Raw genomic sequence first — 21,346 nt, 5'->3', positions numbered from 1 at the left:
ACTACAGGGTGAGACTCTGTCACAAAAATACAAAACAAAACCAACTCAGAAAATAGAATGCATCAGAAAATGGGAACTGGAGGAACTTTCTGGAAGTTACCAGGGTGGAAAATGGCAAAGCCGGGATCAGAATCCAGAATCCACATGTCCAACATAAAGGATATCTAAATAACCATTTCCCACTTCCTGGAAGTGCACCAGTCAGGTAACAAGACACTTTCTGGTGAGGTGAGGGGATCCCATACTCTGAAGAGAGTTGTGAATGGGCGGAACTGGTGTACAGTTGGGGGTGTTCCTTACTGCGTGCCAGGTAGAGCCGGCTGTGAGCTCCGATTTCTCCAGCAGGACCACATCTTTCATCCCTGCCTTGGCCAGATGATAAGCCAGACTCACGCCCACACAGCCGCCTCCAATGATCACCGTCTCTGCCGTGTCCTTCCATTCTTGGGGGGAGGGTGGGACTTCCTGTCTGGAAGACAGTGTTTTTAACAGTGGTGACTCGCTAGCAGATAGCAGGTCCTGTTTGCGTCTGTCCGATTCCCTTGCTTGCCTGTCTCGAGAACTTCACACCTACAGGCTGCAAATCGCACGAAGAAACCTGGGGCATCTGAACCCTGACTAGGCAACCTGCACTGAATGTGGCTCAGGAAATGAGCAGTAGCCGGTGGCAGTGGATGCTCCATTCTCAATCTAGGTATCTTTTTTCTCATTAAAAAACACATTCTGGCAGGGGGGTGGTGGTGCACGCCTTTAATCCCGACACTCGGGAGGCAGAGGCAGGTGGATCTCTGTGAGTTCGAGGCCAGCCTGGTCTACAGAGTGAGTTCCAGGACAGCCAGGATTAAACAGAGAAACCCTGTCTCAACAAACAAAAAGGCCCCACCCACCCACCAAAAAAAAAAATACCACCCACATTCTGGGGCTGGGGCTCAGCTGGTAAAGTGCTTGCTTTTCAAGCATGAGGGCCCAAGTTCAATCCTCAGGATCCATGCAAACCAAGTTGGGCATGTGGCCCCCACCTGAAATCTCAGCTCTGGTGAAGCAAAGACAAGAGGATCCCTGTGTCTTGCTGGCCAGTCTTCCTGGTCTAATCAGTGAGAGACTCTGTCTCAAAAAAACAGTTTGGAGAGCAGCTGATGAAGGCACCCAACCTCTGGGCTGCACATGCCCGCACCCCCACACATGCCTATTGATGTTAGTCTTATAAAATCCCTAGTCTTCCTCCTCTTCTCTCTAGGGCTCCCCAAGCTGAAGGGAGATGGATGGAGAAGTATCCTCCTCTTCTGGCTTCTCTAGTCATCGGTTTGCAGAATGTTTTTCCTGGCTGCCCTGTGAGCTTTTTGAAGGCAGGGACAGTATCATATTCGTCACTGGTCTCAGCTCCCTCCCAGTGCCCACATCCCATATGTATGTCCAGTGAACACATCTGATAACTTCCATGACTTATTCCCAGCCCTCTCCTGGCATGACTTTCCTACACAGGTCCCTAAAGGATGGCGTTCTGGCATTGCCATTGCTCTTAGGGTAGAGGGGCTTGTTGGTCATCACCTCATTTCCTTCAGTAAATTTCCTCTTTTATTTATCACATGCTTCCTGCATTTCTCGGACTGGACACACAGAGCCTCTGAGCTCTGACGCTCACAGCAGAGCCAGGAGGTCAAGCAAGTGAACTAGAACTGTGGACATTAGAGCTACGAAGCACTCTTTGAGGGAAGGTACGGGTTGCAGGAGCAGCCATCAACAGGAAGGCATGATGGGGCTGGATGAGGAAGGATAAAGGGGCGGGGCATGAAAGCTCCCAGGCTGCAGAGGCAGCTGTGGGCAGTCAGCACAGGGAAGGGCTGGGCACTGAAAGGCCACTGAGGCTGCACATGGAGGGGCCTCAAGGATGCATCTGGCTCCCCTAACACAAGATACACTCAGTCGGTCCTGAGAAGCAGGACCAAAGAATGTGATGTACTAATTCCTTAATTCTTTCCTGGTCACCAGTCTCTTTATTACATTAGAGTCTAACATAGAAGTCACAATGAATTAATAAGAACTCTGGGAAGATTCTCCATGGTATATTTGGTGATACCAAACCAAAAGTTGTCATTTTAAGGATAAGGTTTTGTTGTTGTTTTGTTTTGTTTCAAGCAGGGTTTCTCTGTGTAGCCCTCAGCTGTCCTGGAACTTGCTCTGTAGACCAGGCTAGCCTCGAATTTAAAGATCTGCCTGCCTCTGCTGCCTGAGTGCTGGGAATAAAGGGGTGTGCCACCACCACCAGTGTAAGGATAAGTTTCAAAGTGAGAAAAAAGCAGTCTGGAACCTTCCCTCGGACCGACATGATAGTAACTGCTGTGCTTGTCTAATCACACCTTATTTGGGAAAAGATGATATGCTTATCTGATGAATATTAAATTGTTGAGCATCTTGTCTAAATTCTAATCTGCCCTCAGAGTTTGTCAGATAAAACTCACATTTTCCACACAGGTTTGACGACATGGGGTGTGACTTTGTATTCAGACACACAATTTCAGACTGACAGAAAAGTTGTTAAGCTTGTAGAAGGAATTCATAGAACTCTCTTTTGCGGTTGTTGTTCCGGGTTGGTTTTTGAGACAAGGTCTCACTTCTACAGCCTGCGATGGCTTTGAGGTTGACATCCTGCCTCAGCCTCCTGAGTGCTGGGACTTCCGGCTTTTGCCACCACTGCCAGTCAGTCTGCCTTACAGTTCTTAGAAGAGGAATGTCAATTGTGATAACTCAACCTTTCAGAATAGATGCATATGCCATATGAATATAAGCACTCCCACACACATTTTAAAAAGCCTTTAATGTTACACTGTATTTGTCTAATCAGTTTTAAACAACTTAACCCAAGGTCAACAACATTCTATCTCCTTCCGTGTTGGGCGCAGTCTCCCAATTGTGATGCCTTTGCAGCTCACCAGTCTCTCTTGTGCGTTCCTTCCCTTGGGGTTTGCAGCGCCCTTGTAAGCCAGGCAGAGCAGGATTAGCATCCTGTCTTTGCTGATGAGGAACCTGTGCTCAGCCAGCAGCTGCTGTGTCTGCCCGAACTGCCATTCTGTGGGCCTTGTATTCCCAGAACCGGGAGCAAGCCTGCACACCACAGGCGCCATGTCAAAATCTGCCAATAAAGGAAGGCTAGATGCGACTCAAAAGCAGCCCTAGCACACCATGGGGGTAAAATACGAGCGGAGTCAGTTCCTAATAATGTTTGTTGAGTGACTCTGTGGGTAGAGACCTCACCTTGCCACCGTGGGTGACGTCAGGAATGACGTCAGGACAGGAAAGTCAAAGATGCTGTCCTGCTCTTGTACATGCACACAGATACTACAGGAAAACGCCATCTCACTTCTGCAGTTTCACAACCCTACTCTGGGAGCCAAGGAAGACACGGGAAACAAGCCACCACCCGAGGAGCATCCGGTTCTTATCCGAATAGCTGTCTTTGGGCAAGTTTGATGCTGTCTTTCGAGCTTTCAATGACCTAACTTTTTTTTTTCCTTAAAAAAAAATGATTTTAAAAAAACAAAACAGACCGTCGTATTTGCCAAAACCACAAGTGCATTAAAAATGTCAGGTTTGCTAGGCGGTGGCGCACGCCTTTAATCCCAGCACTCGGGAGGCAGAGGCAGGTGGGTCTCTGTGAGTTCGAGACCAGCCCTGGCTACAGAGTGAATTCCAGGACAGACTCCAAAGCTACAGAGAAACCCTGTCTCGAAAAACAAAAGAAAAGAAAAACAAAACAAAACAAACAAAACAAACAAACAAAAAAGAGTCAGGTTCACGTTCTCTGCTCTACAAACCCGAAGCAGTCTAATTGTTCATGAGTACGCTGCTGCTTAAATATGTTATAGAATATTGATCAAATGAAAAACTATGCAGCCATTAAAAAGAATAAGGCAAACCAATACGCCCTGGAATAGAATAAGCTTGAAGACATATTAATCATTGAAAACAAAACAGTGATGATAACAACCACCACATTGCAGAAACAGCATCCAGCTGTTTGAGCACAGGAGACAGGCTCATGCAGACATCCTCACAACTGCCCACTGCTGACCGGTCAGGGGTTGGGGCCAGAGAGACTGATAGTTTCCCCTGGTAGTTGTAGGGAATCCCAGGAGGACCCCAGCCCGTTCCTGGGAGGCCCCTCTTCCCCACCTGCAGGCGGCGGGCACTCACCCTTCCCGGCAGCCGGTGGAGCTCGGGCGCCCTGGGGAGCCCCACTTCAGGAGACCCCGCAGCCGCAGCGCGCCCGGGCGGAGCATGGTGGAGGGGAGGCCGAGCACGGATGGACGAGCACAGACGGCGGCCTAAGGCGGGAGGGCGGGAGGAGAGGGGGAGGAGGCAGAGGGCGGGAGAGGTCTTCCCACCCAGGGGCGGGCTCGGGCACCGCGGCTCCTCCGGGACCGGTGCCACCAGGACCCGCGCCTGCACAGTCGCGGAGACATGGCACCAGCCGGAGGCCCGCGGGCCAAGAAGGTGAGTGTCGCCCAGGCCTTCTTCCTTTCCTGGGGAGTTCGAATCCCGCTTCAGCCAAACCCCTACGCCACCGCGGCTGGGCGGCCCAGAGCCTCAGTTTACCGGATCGCGAGTGGATTAGCATTCATGGAGCCCTTACCCAGCCCAGAGTATCTGCATTTACTGGTATTCCCAGTATGGACGGCGGCGCGGCGGGAGGGACTGAGGCCCCAAAGTCAGGCGACTGTACCCAGAGTCCGTGATCGTGTTCAGGGCAGAGGAGGGACCTGAGGTCAAGATTTTGGACTCAGGGGCTCTCATTGTTCTTGCTCAAGGGAGCGCACCAATAGCTCCTGAGGTTCACACACGAGTTCCTATCAGTTTCTCTTATGTTTTGTAAGCGCATCAACCAGTCCTGGGTGAAGCAAGGACACCTTGCAGGTCACAGGGGTGGGTGTGGGAGTCCCCTCTGCTGCCTTCAGAAGGCAGTTCCATAGCTAGCCCTTCTCCCATGGCGACCAGATACTGGCTTCATTCCCACAGCATTGGGGGATCCCAACCAACCAGAAAGGCATGATGAACTTGGAGGAGGGGCCTCCCAGGACCCACCCACCCCCAACAGCCCACCTAGACGCAGTTCAGAGTCTTGGGGGCAGTAGTCGTAGGAAATGCTAAGAAACTGGGAACAGCGGTGACCGGTGCCAGGTTCACAGTCCAGGTTCAATCGCTTGCTAAGTTGTTAGTCAGACATTAACAGCTGTGTCCCACTTGCAATGGGGCAAATGGCCTCCTCTGAGGATCTACAGTCTCATCCTGAGCCCCGAGGGTAAATCCAGAGGCTTCAGGGCTGATATCTTCAAAAAAGGAATGTAAAGGCACCCCAGGCCCTCACCATCAGATCAGCAGGGGCACTGCCAATAAAGGAGCGTGAACGAGCAGGCAGGATTGCTGAGTTCATGTCCCCTGCTGAGTTCATGTCCCCTGCGTTTGACTCTCCCGGTCCTTTGCATCTAAGCTGGCACTAGAATTAAGTGAGGTGGTGGAGACAACAAGGAGGGATGGGCTACAGGCTGCTCCAGGTTCAGAGTTCCATAAACTAGTCATTTTATAATGATGATGAAGAAAAATAGAGAATTTAAAATGTTGGGCAGGGAGGTGGTCCAGAAGTCAAGAGCCCTTGCTGCTCTTCCAGAGGACCTGAACTCAGTTCCAGCACCATGTATAGTTAGACCCAGAAAGTGTCAATTGAGAAAAAAAAAAGTACCTACCTATCCATAGCTCCTTAACTGCACAAAATAGGTACTTGGGTTGGCCAGGAATCATGCTGCAATGTCTTCTGAAACACTCTTAGACATAATTTTAGCAGAATTTGCTGCCTGAAGAACACAAGACCAACATTCCTAAAATTGGAAATGGCTTTAAAAGGCAAAGCGGGTGTGTAGAGAGTCCAGTGTCTCTGGTCTCTTCCCCAGGGCATTTTGGACCGTCTGGACAGCGGGGAGCTTGTGGTTGGGGACGGCGGCTTTCTCTTCGCTCTGGAGAAGAGAGGGTTTGTGAAGGCAGGGCTGTGGACTCCAGAAGCAGTGGTGGAGCATCCAAGTGCAGGTGAGTGCCCACATCATCCAGAAGTCTGTATGCAGGTAACAGTTAGCTTCAACACCGTCGAGAGAAAATCAAGGAGTAACAACAAGCATTTCCTAAGAACTGTTTCCCTTGCAAAATTACCAAGAGGTGGAGGCCATGGCAGTGTGTGGACTGAAGCACAGAGATAATTATCTTTCTGTCTCCCTCTCTTTCCTCCTCCTTTCTGTCTGTCTCTGTCTCTGTCTCTTTCTCCCTCTCTCCCTCCACCCCTCCCTTCCTCTCTTGCTCTCTGCACTCATATTTTCTTGAACAAGCATTGTTAATATATTTTTTTCACTGTTTATTCCTTGGAAATTTTCCTTATGGCTATTCAAGAGTTTTCTTAAGTTAGCAAAAACCGTTAATTGCTTTGGATTCATCCTGCTGAAGCTTGTGCACGTAGATAACACCCATGGCCATGGTGATAATGGCTGATGGCCATCACCAGCTTAATGGAGCAGACAGCCAGACTGTGGGGACCAGAGTGCAGAGAAAGGAATAACACCCCTTCATCTTCCTGACTTGGGGGGGAGATATAAATAAAAGAGTTGGAAGTAGAAACCATTGCAATTGGTTGGTGACATCACAATGGTGCTTTAACTATACCTGCTTGGCTTTATTGATTTCCCTTGCTTTCCTAGAGTGTGTGTGTGTGTGTGTGTGTGTGTGTGTGTGTGTGTGTGTGTTGGGAAGGGAGGCGTAAGGCCAAAGATAAAAAGGGAGATCAGGCCCACGCTGGAAGTGTGGCTTGAATCTACCTGATTTCATTCAGGCTTATATAATGTACGAGACAAAGTTGGGGTCCTTAAGTGGTTCTTCCCCAGACCAGCTGTGTGACCTTAGACAAGTCCCTTGACCTTCTTGAGAATCTGTTTCTTTGTTTGTCACATGGGGCAGGACATAGGCCAGCTGTGAGGACAGTTTACCCCCATGAGCTGCCCAGGCATCCTTAGAGCCCTGAGGCCATTAGTGTTATTTCCCCAGGTTGCCCATACACCTGCTTTCTTTGGAGGACAGAATAGCTTTGCTTCTCTGGTGCCTCTTGGGAATTGTTTATTTTTTTCTTACTTTTGGAAGATCTTTCAGCTAAACTGAATGTATTAAATTAGCTGTGGGGGGGGGGATGGTGGGGGAAGAGAAGTAGTGGAGGAGGAGTTTCTTTTCTTCCTTTTTTATTTTTCTAGACAGGGTCTCAGACATCCTAGGCTGGCCTCAAGCTAGCTCTGTAGCTAAGGATCACCTCAAAGGTCTGATCCCCCTGCCTCCACCTGAGTGCTGAGATTACAGGTGTGAGCTATCACACCTGCCTTGCAGGATGCTGGAGATCAAACCCAGGACTTTTTTCTCGCTAAGGAAGCATTCTGCCAACTAAGCTACATGCCCATCCCCAGGGAGCTGACTTTCTGAGAGGCTAGGGGCAGCTGGGGCTGCTTATCACATGGGTCCTTCACACTTGCCGCCCTTGAATCAGCCTGCTGTGGGTGTCATACACAGGCCTGCAGAGCCCTGTGTGTGAGCTGCTTTACCCTTCCCATGTTGGCGATAAAAGGCCAGTGGCACCCTTCACACATTGCTGTGTGGATAAACTCTAGACAAGGGTTGAGGGGACACAGAGCTAGCCGGACTTCATTCTCTGCGGGCAACCCTCTGGAGGCCAGTCAGCAGGACTCTGTGCGGTGATCCATGGTGCATGTTGTCTTGTCACACTACTGACTTTAATCTGTAGCTTTATCAGTTCTGGGTTTGAAATTGGGTCTGGTGGGGAGGGGAGAAAGCGCCGGGGGGGGGGGGGGGGCTGCTACTGAGAATGTAGGCATCTGGAGTTTGATTTTATCATTGCAATTTCAATTGCTCGGCAGTTCGTCAGCTCCACACAGAATTCTTGAGAGCAGGAGCTGATGTCTTGCAGACGTTCACCTTTTCTGCCTCTGAGGACAACATGGAAAGCAAGGTAACTGGGGTGCAGGTAGGGAGCAGCTACAAAGGACAGAGCCTTCCCGTGGGAGGGGGTGGAACTGGGCTCCTGTGTTTCTGCACTTTGCTGCCAGACGTGAACTCACTACTCCACACACACATGTGTGAAACAGAATGTCTTAGTCAGGGTTTTCATTGCTGTGAAGAGACACCTTGGCAACTCATAAAGTAAACATTTATTTGGGGCGGCTCTCTTACGGTTTCAGGGGTTCAGTCCATTATCATCATGATGGAGAACATGGTGGTGTGTAGGCAGATGTGGTGCTGGAGCTGAGAGTGTTCTATCTTGGAGGCAACAGGAAGTCAATCAACAGTCACACCAAGGGAAGCTTGAGCCAAAGAGACCTCAGAGCCCGCCCCCACAGTGACACACTTCCTCCAGGCAAGCCCTCACCTCCTAATAGCACCCCTTTGGGGGCCATTTTCTTTCAAACCACCACACAGAACAATGTCAGTTTAGGTGGAAGCTGATAAGACCAGACAGAACAGGCTTTGGGAAGGGTGAGGCATCCCTTCAGAGGTGTTTGGTGGAGAAAGAACATGTGGCTGGATCATTTTTTATCCCCTCATTCTGTATTCTTTTATCCCTGGAGACAGGGAGGCCCTGGTGTGAGGATTATGTCCTTAATTTCATCACCAGCCTGCAACGGCATCCCAGCCTGAAAAGCAGGTGTGCTCTCTCTGTGTCCTCTCTTTCCGTATTCTGTCTCTCTGTCTCTCTCTCTCTCTGTCTCTGTCTCTCTCTCTGTCTCTGTCTCTCTGTCTCTCTGTCTCTCTCCCTCTCTCCCTCTCTCCCTCTCTCCCTCTCTCTCCCAATAAAGCTCTAGAAAGGTAACCATGGCTCGGGATTCTCCCGCCACCACAACATCCATCTGCATGGCTGCCTCGGGTGGTGGCCAGCCATGAGTGCCGCCGCTTAACCAACCTGAGGAACTTAGAACTGTCTGCCTTACCGATGACAAAAATCAGGCTTGCTCCTCAACTTTTCTGTCTACTGCCTACGACCTCATGTAAGACAATTCCTGCATGGCACATTGGCTTTAGCTCTGGAAAAACATGATAATCAGTGCTGTGCTCAGATCTGCCAGGAGGAGCAGATGAGATGGAGAACGGGGGAACATTTGCAAAGCCAACTGTTAATGACAGTTATGGATGGTCATGTTCATTGGAGAAACCCACATTTAATGAGAACCAATATGTGCTATGTTTATGGTTACATCCATGGACTCTCATTATGGTGTTCTCTTTGCTCAATAGAAAGGTGGTGTAAGAAAGAGGTGTCTTAGTTAGGGTTTCTATTGCTGTGAAGAGACACCATGATCCCAGCAACTTTTATAAAGCAAACATTTAACTGAGGTGGTGGCTTACAGTTTCAGAGGTTTAGTCTGTTATCATCATGGTGGACATCATGGCAGTGTGCAGGCAGACATGATGCTTGCTACATCTTGATCAGAAGGCAACAGGAAGTCAACTGTCTCACTGAGCAAAAGCTTAAGTAAAAAAAGACCTCAAAGCCCGCCCCCACAGTGACACACTTCCTCCAACAAGGCCACACCCACTTCAACAAGGCCACACCTCCCAATAGTGCCACTGCCTATGAGCTTATGGGAGCCACTTATATTCAAACTGCTACAAGAGGCTTAGACCCTCTTCTGAAGAAGCTAATGGTCTTTATGAGAGGGGAACAAATGAAGTTATTAAAATCCAATGTGGTTGAACTGAAAAATGGCTCAGCAGGTAAGAGCACTTGTTCTTCCAGAGGACCTGGGTTCAATTCCCAGTACCCATATGGCAACTCACAACTGTTTGTAGCTCTAACCCGTGGAGATCTGATGCTCTCTTCTGGCCTCCAAGGGCAGAGACACACATGGTACACAGACATACATGCAGGTAAAATACCTATACACATCATCATCATCATCATAAAGGAATGCACTATACTTCACAATTAGTCTAAATTTATGTTTGAAAGATTCAGTGTGCATAGTAACAATAATGGAAGTATAACGTCACTGGTGGGGCTGGGAAGAAGGCTCTGTTAATAAAGCACTTGCTGTCAAAGCACAAAACCTGAGTTCTTGGATTCCCAGAACCCGCGTAAAAGCCAGGTACATTGGTGCATATTTGTAACCCCATCACCAGGTTTGGGGGTGGACGGGGCAGAGGCAGGCAAATTCCCCGGAGCTCTTTGGCCAGACAATCTAGCTAAATCCGTGAGAATCAGACTCAGTGAAAGACCCCGTGTCAAAAAATAACATGTAACCCCACCCACCCCCACCCACCCCCACCCACCCCCACCCACCCCTACCCACGTGCCTCTGGCTCACACAGGAGTCACTGGTAACAACGGAGATTATGGTCAAGTCTTCTTGAACTACAGTTTGCAGGGCTGATTTGCTCGTTGCTCCTTCCATGACTTGCTTTATTTTGCGTTTCAAACACCAGGCCCATGTTTCTGCTCTTGCTCTCAGTGGGAAGACGTAAATGCAGCTGCCTGTGACCTCGCCAGGGAAGTGGCTGACGGAGGGGACGCTTTGGTGGCAGGCTGCCTCTGCCAGACATCGCTGTACAAATACCACAAGGATGAAACCAGAATTAAAAACCTTTTTCGACTACAGCTAGACGTTTTTGTCAGGAAAAAGGTGGACTTCTTGATTGCAGAGGTAAGGCTGGCCTGAGAGGGACTGGACAGGGCTGCTTTATGTCCTCATTTCTTCCCTGTGGACGGATGGTCGGAGGTTTAGGTTGATACACTGCACTCCAGGCAAGACTCTGCCATCTTCACGCTGGGTTTTCCCATGGCATGCCTCAGTACGGGTTTTGCTTTCTGAGGTTTACGTGATGATAGTAGCTGACTTGGAGGACAGTGAGAAAAGAAAAAGAGGCAGTGGCTTGGGACACGTCCCCTCCCAAAGGAGAGGCCAGGCTGCAAAGTGCTGGGGGCAGGGGGAGATTGGAGCCAGTGGGAGAGCAAAGCCTAGCAGGCAGATGGCTTCCCCGATTCACCTGGACCTTGCTACCAAGACTCAGCACTGAGAAACTGTCTTCTCCATCCTGGCCTTTCTCACTGCCTCTCTGTTACTCCTCAGCTTATCACATGTACATGGCATTTAAAGAAAGGATTGATATATTGAGTCAGATTTTTGTTATTGTTGTTGCTGGGCCATATACCTGAGAAGATCAACTCAAGAAGAAACCATTTGGGCTCACAGTTTTGGGGGGCCTTGGCCAGCAGGCTCTGGTCACCTGGTTCTGTTCTAGGTCAGGAGTCATGATGGACAGGGCATGGCAGAGAGGGACATGACAACCAGGAAAAGAAGGAGGCAGCAGGAAGGAGCCAGAGACAAGATGGCCTTCAAAGGGACACCTCCAGGACCTACTTCCTCTTACCAGACCCCACCTTGTTCTATTTCCAAAGATGCTATGAATCCATCCACATCTGACTGATGAAGTCAGAGCCCTCATAGTCCAAGCCTGCTCAATGCCTGGCTCCACCAGCTAAGTGCCAAGCCACATGACCCTATTGAGGGACATTTCATATCTAAGCCAAACAATTGGTCCCTGACAATGAGGGACACTCTCTCCCTTCCCTTCCCCATTGTTCCTGCCTGGGATCAAGCCCTCAACCCAGGTCTTCTCCTCATCACTATGTCTGCTGGTACAAACCAGCTCAAGGCCCAGGGCAGTCTACTCCTCTATGCAGATTGCAGGAATACTGTCCTAAGTGTTCTCCAGCTGAGCAGGAACACAAGCTATTGTTTTCCGAGCTTCCCTTCATTATCTTTTCATTCCTCAACGGACTTCTGTAGAATTTCCTTCAATAGTGAAGAAAGAAACCATGCCTGGTGGCAGACACCTTTATTCCCAGCACTCAGGAGGCAGAGGCAGACACGTCTCCGAGTTCGAGGCCAGCGAGTTCCAGGACAGCCAAGGCTACATAGAAAAACCCTGTCTTGAAAATTTAAAAGGGGGCTGGAGAGATGGCTCAGTGGTTAAGAGCACCGTCTATTCTTCCAAAGGTCCTGAGTTCAATTCCCAGCAACCATGTGGTGGCTGACAACCACCTGAAATGAGATCTGGTGCTCTCTTCTGGTTGGCAGGGATATATGCAGACAGAATATTGTATACATAATAAATAAATAAATCTTTTTTAAAAAATGAAAAAGAGCAAGGAAACAAGAAACAGGGAGATTGCTATTGGCTCCTGTCAAGTTAGTTTAGGTCACCCTTTTAATTGTGGTACCAAAGGGGAATTCTGGGAAGCATCCCTGCAAGGACACCCTGGCCACCATCAGCAAGGACACCCAGTAGCTCCATCTCTTGTTCTGTGCCTCACTCTAAGCTTCTAGGAACACCTTCCTACTTTCCCCTTCCAGCTTCATGGAGCGACTGGGATACCTAACCAGAAATGATACGGCATCATTGTGAAGAATAATGCATGACAAAATATTATTTTTCAGAGCTAACCCCAGTTCCATAAAATATGATCCTCAAATCAATAAGTAAAATGTTTGTTCCTAGGTGGCTTGGTGGTACAAGGATAGCACACTGGACTAATGGTGACAAAAAAATGTGTGTTCCTTCAAGATTTTTATGTTAAATATATAGATAAGTTTTGTTTTTGTTTTGTTGTTTTGTTTTGTTTTTAGAGACAGGGTTTCTCTGTGTAGCGCTGGCTGTCCTGGTACTTGCTCTGTAGACCAGGCTGGTCTCGAACTCACAGAGATCCTCCTGCCTCTGCTTCCTGAATGCTGGGATTAAAGGCATGTGCCACTATTGCCTGTTTCAACACATATATACATATTTAAACAACCTTTAAATTGTTTGATTTTTGTTTTACTAACAGTCACAATGTCACTATATACTGATCCCTAAATAAAACATGTACAGAACTCAAATGTTTACTCAGAAAGCTGCTCTTCACATAATCTGTCAGAGACTCATTCCTCAGCAGGCTGTATCACATATTATAGATCTGGTCATTTTTATAACAGTTCCCCAACACTTGGGCTTTTCCATTCAAAAGTCTACTGTTATTTGAGGCCAACTTTAAAAAGTGCTGTCTCCTAGTATTTTGAGCATGTGGAAGAAGCTGTGTGGGCTGTGGAAGTCATGAGGGAAGTGGGCAAACCTGTGGCTGTGACCATGTGCATCGGGCCGGAGGGGGACATGCATGACGTAACCCCTGGAGAATGTGCAGTCAAGCTGGCACAGGCAGGTAAAGTGGCCCATGATGAGATGGGTGGGCGGTGCACTGGCTGCTTGTGAAATGCATTTGCTTAATATTGTCAGAGAAATAACAGAACAAGAAGGAAATGGTCTTGTCTACAAATCCTAGGGTAGCTAATCTCTAAACTAGCTTCTAAGGTTGATTGGTTGGTTGATTGGTTGATTGGTTGGCAGATTTGAAATGAGATCGAACCATTTCTAATCAATGTGGCCCAGGCCAGTGTTGAATTTGTGACCCTCCTGCTCTCTCAGACGCTGTAATGACAGGCATGCACCCCAGCCAGCTCAGCTTCTGTTATAAAAAGAATGAACAGACAAATGAATTGTAATTATTCTTTATTGCCTTGCACAGGGGCAGACATCCTTGGGGTCAACTGCCGATTCGGACCCTGGACCAGCCTGCAGACCATGAAGCTCATGAAGGAGGGCCTCAGGGATTCTGGGCAGCAAGCTCATTTAATGGTGCAATGCCTGGGCTTCCACACACCTGACTGTGGCAAGGGAGGGTTTGTGGACCTCCCAGAATATCCCTTTGGTAAGTTCAGGTGCATGTAAAGTCCCTATGGTTTGGTTTGGTTTTTAAAAAGACAGGGTTTCTCTGTGTAGCCTTGGCTGTCCTGGAACTCGCTCTGTAGCTCAGGCTGGCCTTGAACTCATAGAGAACTGCCTGCCTCTGCCTCTCGAACGCTGGGATTAAAGTCGTGTGTCACCACCACCTTATGTTTCTTACTGTGACTAAATTGATACAGTTTTATAATATAAGGCCATATAAGAAAAAGAAAATCCTTTAGTGCTAACTAAACAGAAGTCACCTAAAGGATGCACAATCTTTCTAGCACTATATTTTTTTAAACTGGGGTGCGGGTGGGGTGCTGGCAGAATAAGGCCAACCAGCCGGGAATCTGTCATTTGAAAATGAGCTGCATTGGTCACTTGTCGGGTTGTTTTTCACCAAATACCTGTTGAGAAGGAATTTCGGGGAAGCTCAGAGTCCAGGGCAGGCAGTCCAGCGAGGTGGGAAGGCATGGCCGCAGGAGCATGCGGTAGATGATCACGTGACCTCCACAGTCAAGAAACTGAATGAAGACAGGACGCCAAGGTGCCAATCAAACCTCAAGGCCTGCCTCCAATGAAAGCTGCACATTTCCAAATAGTCCACAGCTGGGGATCAAGTATTCAAACAGATGCGCCCGTGGGGCACATTTCTCAGTTTACCCACAGCAGAGTGATAACAGAAACTATTGTATTACAGGCCTGGAACCCAGAGTTGCGACCCGATGGGATATTCAAAAATATGCCAGAGAGGCCTACAACCTGGGGGTCAGGTACATTGGCGGCTGCTGCGGATTTGAGCCCTACCACATCAGGGCGATTGCTGAGGAGCTGGCCCCGGAAAGGGGGTTTTTGCCTCTGGCTTCAGAGAAACATGGCAGCTGGGGCAGTGGTTTGGACATGCACACCAAACCCTGGATCAGAGCAAGGTGGGGTTGCCTTTAATGGCACTCTTAATTCCCCTAACCTCTTCTATGTATTGCTGTAAACATGATGCGTGTACAAGCCAAAGGAACTCACACAGTGCAAGCCGCCCCTGCCCCATTCCCAGGGACTCCTGCTCTACTCAGGCTGCTGTAACAAAACAGCATCAACTGCCTGGCTTATAAACAACAGAAATGTAGGAGTGGTGTCCTGTAGCTCAACCAAAGCACTCACAACACAAAGGCATGCAGATTTCCTGTGAGTGCAAGGCCAGCCTGGCCTTTACATAGCAAGATCCAGGCCAGCCACAGCTACAGAATGAGACCCTATCTCAAACAAACAAACAAACAAACAAACAAACAAAACAGAAATGTGTTTCTCATCCAGTTCAGAAGTCCAGAATCAAGCTGCCGGTAGATGCAGTGTTTGGTGAAGGTCCACTTTCTCAAGGATAGTGGCATTTTGCTGGGGGCTCTGTAATGAGTCTTTCTCTGTCCTGCCGGCCAGCTCCCAAATAATGACACAGAGAGTTACAATAAATTGTGAAAGCTCGGCCTTAGCTTAGGCTTGTCCCACTAGCTCTTATGGCTTAAATTAACCCATTTATATTAATCTATGTTTTGCCTTGTGGCTTTTTACCTTTCTTTCATTCTGTATGTCAGATTTCTTCCATGTCCCTCTCGTTGACATCTCCCTGCATGCTTAGATTCATCTTCTACTTCCTTTCTCTGCCTGGAAGTCTCACCTGTACCTCTTACCTAGCTATTGGCCATTCAGCTCTTTATTAAACCAACACACATTTTCATATAGCGTACAAATATCCCACAACAGGGCTTTCATAATACAAGGGTCAAGGCAAGCTCTCTGGACTATCTTTGATAAGGCCACTAATTGAATTAACTAGGGCTCCACCCTTGTAACTCAGTTATACACCCCACAAAGACCCAACTCTTGTGATTATATGGATTAGGTTTCAAAATACATTTTTAATGGATACAAAAATTACACATATTTATGGGTGCCACATGATGTTTCTTCACATGTACACACTGGATAATGTCCAAGTGAGGGTAAAAAAAAAATGCTTATCTCCTCCAGTAGTTACCATTTCTTTGTGGTAAAAACATTCAAACCCCTTCCTTCTAGCTCCTTTGGGATATATATATATATGTATTACAGTAGTGTTCTCTGTATTCTCCCTACTATGTAGTTATCTATGTCTTAATCCATCAGTATGAAGTAACTCTATAAAGTAAGAATTGATTCTCTCCTATTTCTCTCTACTGTCCTTCTCTCTTCTACTTTTTGGTCTATCTCCCTGCATCGTGTGTGTGTGTGTGTGTGTGTGTGTGTGTGTGTGTGTGTGTGTGTGGTGTAAGAATTATTCTGAACAACCTCAGGTGCTATCCACCTTGGTTTTTGACAGTGTTTCTCACTAGCGCCTGGAGTTTGCCAATTAGATTAGGCTGGCTGGTTCATGGGCCCCACCTGTCTCTGCCTCCCAGCACCAAGATTACAAATGCACACCACTAGACCTGGCTTTTTGTGTGGGTGCTAAGACTTGAACTCGGGTCTGTCCTTATCCTTGCCTGGCAAACACTTTTCTGACTGAGTGATTTCCCTGGCCCCATCCTTCAGCTGCTTCAAGTTACACTATTAACATTTTTAACCACTGTGTCCTATTCTGTAATCATAATTAAGTCTTCCAGGCTTTATCTACGGGTTGCTTCTAAAATATGAAGCCAGAGAATGGCATTTACAATATTGTTACAGTTGTCGTTCAAGCAGCAGGACTCATGACATATCATCACATGTTTTCTGTCCTATCTCTTAAACCTACTCGGTGAGTAAATTCCTTTCTTTGAAGGTACAAAGTGAACACACTGACATGCCCCAAGACTGCGTTCTTAGGGAACAGTCTCAATTTAGCAATTAAGAGTTCAGCCCCACACAGAATCAAGACTCAAAACACGTTTCAAACTTAAAACTTCTTTTGTCTGCCAAAGCCTTCTAAAGGAGGGAGCGGACAGAGAGATGGCTCAGCGGTTAAGGGCACTGGCTGCTCTTTCAAAGGTCCCGAGTTCAATTCCCAGCACCCACATGGTGGTTTACAACCATCTGCAATGGGATCTGATGCCCTCTTCTGGTGTACATTAAAAACAGAGCACTCATATACATGTATTATATATGGAGTAAAAAGAAAACAGACAGAGGACGGAAAGGAAATCTTCTCATTACTGGATTATTCCCCTAGAGGCAGCCCTCTTGAGCCTGGCAGATCTCCACAAGCATGGGACAGATTCTTCAGTCTTCCTTGCAAACTCTGGTCTGGCATTCTCTTGGACTGCTACTTCCTCCACCCAGCTTCCTGCTTTCCCAGCAGGTCACCCTGGAGATGCCCTGTTTGGGGTCCCATTGTCCTTCTGGTGGTTCTGGGGCCAGGCCCATGCTCTGGCTCTCATGCACAGTGTGTGGTGGCCTGACCTTCTTAGCTCCTGAGCAGATGTTGACCCTTTGTTCTTTGGTGACTCATTTTCCAGTGTGGTGTCTTGTGGGTGTGACAAGTTCTTAGCCATCCTTTGAGACTTCCGGGGAGTGACCATGGGAAGGCTCCCCTTTGACACCTGTCATGTCTCATCTCTTGGTGCCTTCACACTTCCATTTCAATGTTCAACTGTGCGACAGTCTCCTCAGAACACAGTGCTCTGCTGGAACCACAGGGAAAAGCAATGGTCCCACTTTGCAAACTTTGAACCACTTGAAGGGGAATGCTCCACGCATCAGGGTCTGGTGGATTCTCCCCTCTTACATTTCATCAATCATCCAGATTCTCACCAGATGTAAATTGGCTTCATGATTGGACTGGCATTCTTTGTGTAACATCTGGTTTCTAGTCAATTTCTAATTAACTTCCTCTTTCATTGTTGAAAGAAAAATCACAGGCCTCCATCTTCTCTGAGTTCTTCCTGATTCTAAATTATACTATATGTTACAATTTCACTCAGGGCCCCATGAACCTTGTTCTGTCTTCCTACGTGTCTGTATATTCTTTCTTGCTGTATCAATGCAATGCCATCTCCTTTACATTTCCTAGAGGCTGGTCATGACTTGAGTCACCTTCTCCTGGTGTCCTGTTTACTCACTGATGTTATGTAGTGAATACATCTTCTTTGTCCAACTTGGTGAGATCTGAAGGCAGGGAATCATTGCCAGACCTTTCTGTGGGTGTCTGTCAGAGAAGATGGTTTCCACAGGTGTAATTCATAAAAACGGACTAAATGTAATTCAAAGACAAAGGAAGGACAGTGTGGTGATGATTGCAAGGTTAAATAAGTGAAAATAGTTTATTTTAGCTGCCATCCCCTGTGCATCCTTCAAAGTAGTAAGCCAACAAGATTGAAACATCAGTCTAGAGACTAAAGTACCCTTTGCACCCTGAACTTCCAAACCTACTAATGTTTGTAGAAAGTTGTGATTCACAGGTCATTATAAACCAAGTGTTCTGACGTTATATCATCTAAAAATATTAACCCTTTTCATGTTTTAAGTCAAGTGAGGGAAGCTGTAAGAATATATTTAACACTGAAGTCTGTGACCAGGAATCCTATACACAAAAACAAGGAACAAAGCCTCACAAGGTCATTTGTACTCTGTTCTTGGTTACTTTTGTTGAAGAATTATTCTTTATTCTTGTTACATTTAAAACTATTTCCACAACCTCCTCAGTTCACTAAAATACTGAGTTGAGTTAGGAGGATTCTACGGGACGTTTCAGGATGAAATGTAAGTAGTAACAAAAAGTCCTGTAACTGAAATACGTTGTTCTGGAAGGAGGCCTTGAAGCCTAGTGATGAGTAAGAGGATTAGTGTGGAAACCAGCCTGGAGAGATGGCTCAGTCAGTAACTGAGCCATGAAAGTGGTGAGGGCCTGAGTTCGCATCCCCAGAACACAAATGTAAAGGCAAGCACAGCAGTGCACATCTGCAGTCCCAGTGCTGGGGAGAAAGGTGGATCCCTGAAGCTCATGGCCAGCTAAATTAGTCAAACTCCTAAGCTTCACATTTAACCAGAGACTCGTCTCCAAAGATAAGGCACAGGGCAACTGAGGGAGACAGCTGACCTCTGTGTGTACACACACACATGTGCATGTGAGCACAAATACACACATGTGTAGATGAATTTCTAAATGGTTTTGTTAAATAAAAAACACAGAGCCAGAAATTTGGACTAAATCTTTAGAGAGAGCAGGGAAATATGGAAAGTCACCAGCTAACCTCACCTAACTAACTCACAGCTTCCAAGGAGAGCGACTTCCTGTCTACACAGGCTTTTCTGCCCTCTCCATTGGCTCTTAGCACAGCTACCTCACTTCCTCTTCCTACACAGCTCTGTCACTGTCTGTCTATATAGACCTCCAGGTCTCTATGGCTGGTACTGGGATAAAGGCGTGTGTCACCATGCTTGGCTCTTGTTCCCTAGTGTGGCCTTGAACACTCACAGATCCTGCCTTCTAAGGGATTAAGGGCATGTCCTACCTGACTTCTTTGTTTACTTAAAATGGTTGGCCTTTCCCCCCTGATCTCCAGGCAAGCTTTATTTATTAACCCACAAATAAAATATCACCACATTTCAGCACAAATAAAATATTACCACACACATATATACTACACTTAAAAATTGTGAGAAAGCCACTGGTGTGAATATAGAGAATTCTTCTGACTGTATGTTAAAACAAAAGTTTTGTTTTAGCTCTCTCTCTGTCTCTCTCTCTTCTTCCCTCCCTTCCTCCCCCTCTTCATCCCCCTCTCTAACACACACACACACACACACACACACACACACACACACACACCATACAGAATTTATAAAGTGAGTATGGATCTTTTCCTTAACGGTGCATATCTTCCAAACCCAGGGCTAGACGGGAATACTGGGAGAATCTGCTGCCAGCTTCAGGCAGACCTTTCTGTCCTTCGCTGTCAAAGCCAGATGCATAAGAAGCAAGGAAAGAAAACTCTTAAATGGCAGAACAGAAAAAAATGGCCTCAAGCCCTGTCTTCCTGCTGCTGTCCTCAGCCTGACCTGTTCTTCCAGCTGCTGAGCATCGGTGAGCTACTGTCCCTTCAGTTCAAGCAACACGTCCCTCCTGAGCATGCTCTCCAGATGCTGTGGGGATGTGGAGGCACCGGGACCTGTCCCCCCTCCTCAAGTACACTCTGACTAGTAATGCCGCAGTGCATCCATGTGAAGGTCATCAGGCATGGCCAGAGTTGGCTCTCGGGGTGGATCTGACATTCTTAAATCATCAGAAGCCAGCAAGAAGCTATCTTAGTGAATAATTCAGATGTCTGGGCTAGATGCTTGAGGAAGAGGAAGCAGGGCTCTGAACTAGCAATTGGCATGCTTTTCTCAAGTGATTTCTATTGTAACTACAAACACGTCTCAGTAGAAGACATGTCAAAACTGTTGTGAGTGACGGCAAGATTATTAAAATCTTGGTGCTTTGCTTTCAAAGAGGAAACACAGCCAGCTTATAAGCTACTGGAGCTCAGAACCATATCACATGCTGCTTACATTCCTCTTTATTTAGCATCGTGCATAACATCATCACCAATGCTCAATGAAATGCTTGTTGATTAAAGTCAAACAGCTGAACCCCGCAAAACCTTTTCAGAAGTCAGAGTTCAAGTCCATCTTGTTGTAATACTTTCTTGATTCACAGTTGTGTTGTACACTGACAGTGTGTCCACTTTTCTCTTTTTCCACAACAATGTAGCAATGTGTGACAATTAGTAAAATCACAAATTATTTTCCTTGGCTAGAATTTGAGTGTCTTAAACTTCATAGGCCCTCTTTGGAATGAAGATATCAAGTATCCGTTACACCTTCTAGCTTTGTCCGCTACTCTTGTGGCTACACAGTCTCAGGGTTAAAACTGGGGTAAGTCTCATTGTTAGCTCAGCAGTTTACAGGCAAGGAAACAGTCCTGTGAGGCCACTGTACTTGCCAAGGTCACACATGTGGGAGTGACGTGACATTTGAGCCCACGTGCTGTAGATATGGAACCCTCAACTACCTCTGCATGCACACAGCTGTTGCTTTTATTTTTTGTAATGCTTGAATTGAGGCTTCCACTTCCTTATATCTTTAACATGTCTTTGTGTTTGAAGTCTTCAAATCTCTCTCTTTCAGTGCCTCACAAAAGGTAAAGCCTGGAGTTTAAGGTCATTTTTATCCACTTTCTTACAACTGAATCAACCCTTCAGCCCAGATGTGGTTGTTTCTGTGATGCTAACAACCTGGGATTCATTCACCATTATCACTTAGCAGAATGCCATCTGATGCAGTTAGAGAGTGATTTATCTCTAATCCCATCCAGGCCTTTGGAGTCTTTGAGGGTGACCCATCTAAGTGATGAAATGCCCAACCAACTCTCTTTGCAAACCTCTCCAGCCAGCACCCGTTCACTGGAGCCTCGACACTTCTCAAGGTCACCTACTTCTTAGGATAGGTCTCATTCTTAGGAAGAGCCTCCACCATAACAAGAAGTCTGCTCACTACGACCTTCACTTGG

General features: G+C 47.2%; 2 protein-coding genes across 2 annotated transcripts in view; one reads left to right on the top strand and one right to left on the bottom strand.

Annotated features, from left to right (window-relative positions):
- Dmgdh (dimethylglycine dehydrogenase) overlaps positions 1-4,277 on the bottom strand; it is a 74,026-nt gene extending 69,749 nt beyond the window's left edge. The window contains exons 1-2 of the mRNA XM_036207389.1: positions 4,192-4,277; positions 301-469 (exon numbers count right to left, since the gene is read on the bottom strand). Coding sequence (XP_036063282.1) covers positions 301-469; positions 4,192-4,277 — 255 coding nt within the window. The remainder of the gene's footprint in view (positions 1-300; positions 470-4,191) is intronic.
- A 181-nt stretch (positions 4,278-4,458) lies between these two features.
- Bhmt2 (betaine--homocysteine S-methyltransferase 2) lies at positions 4,459-19,769 on the top strand. The gene is made up of 8 exons (XM_036207492.1): positions 4,459-4,491; positions 5,943-6,075; positions 7,953-8,044; positions 10,539-10,730; positions 13,138-13,285; positions 13,649-13,831; positions 14,549-14,777; positions 19,688-19,769. Exons 1-8 carry the CDS (start codon positions 4,459-4,461, stop codon positions 19,767-19,769), a joined length of 1,092 nt encoding a protein of 363 aa, XP_036063385.1.
- The last annotated feature ends 1,577 nt before the right edge of the window (positions 19,770-21,346 follow it).

The sequence above is a fragment of the Onychomys torridus genome, chromosome 15 (genome assembly GCF_903995425.1).
Source record: "Onychomys torridus chromosome 15, mOncTor1.1, whole genome shotgun sequence".
In the NCBI taxonomy this organism is placed as follows: Eukaryota; Metazoa; Chordata; class Mammalia; order Rodentia; family Cricetidae; genus Onychomys; species Onychomys torridus.
The sequence above is the reverse complement of the archived record's forward strand: the minus strand, read 5'-3'. Positions and strand labels throughout refer to the sequence as shown.

Excerpts from the sequence above, each read along its gene's own strand:
- Bhmt2 (XM_036207492.1), top strand. The coding sequence starts at position 4,459 with ATGGCACCAGCCGGAGGCCCGCGGGCCAAGAAG. Across the intron at positions 4,492-5,942 it reads GAGGCCCGCGGGCCAAGAAG|GGCATTTTGGACCGTCTGGA; the intron begins GTGAGTGTCGCC and ends TCTCTTCCCCAG. Across the intron at positions 6,076-7,952 it reads GGTGGAGCATCCAAGTGCAG|TTCGTCAGCTCCACACAGAA; the intron begins GTGAGTGCCCAC and ends ATTGCTCGGCAG.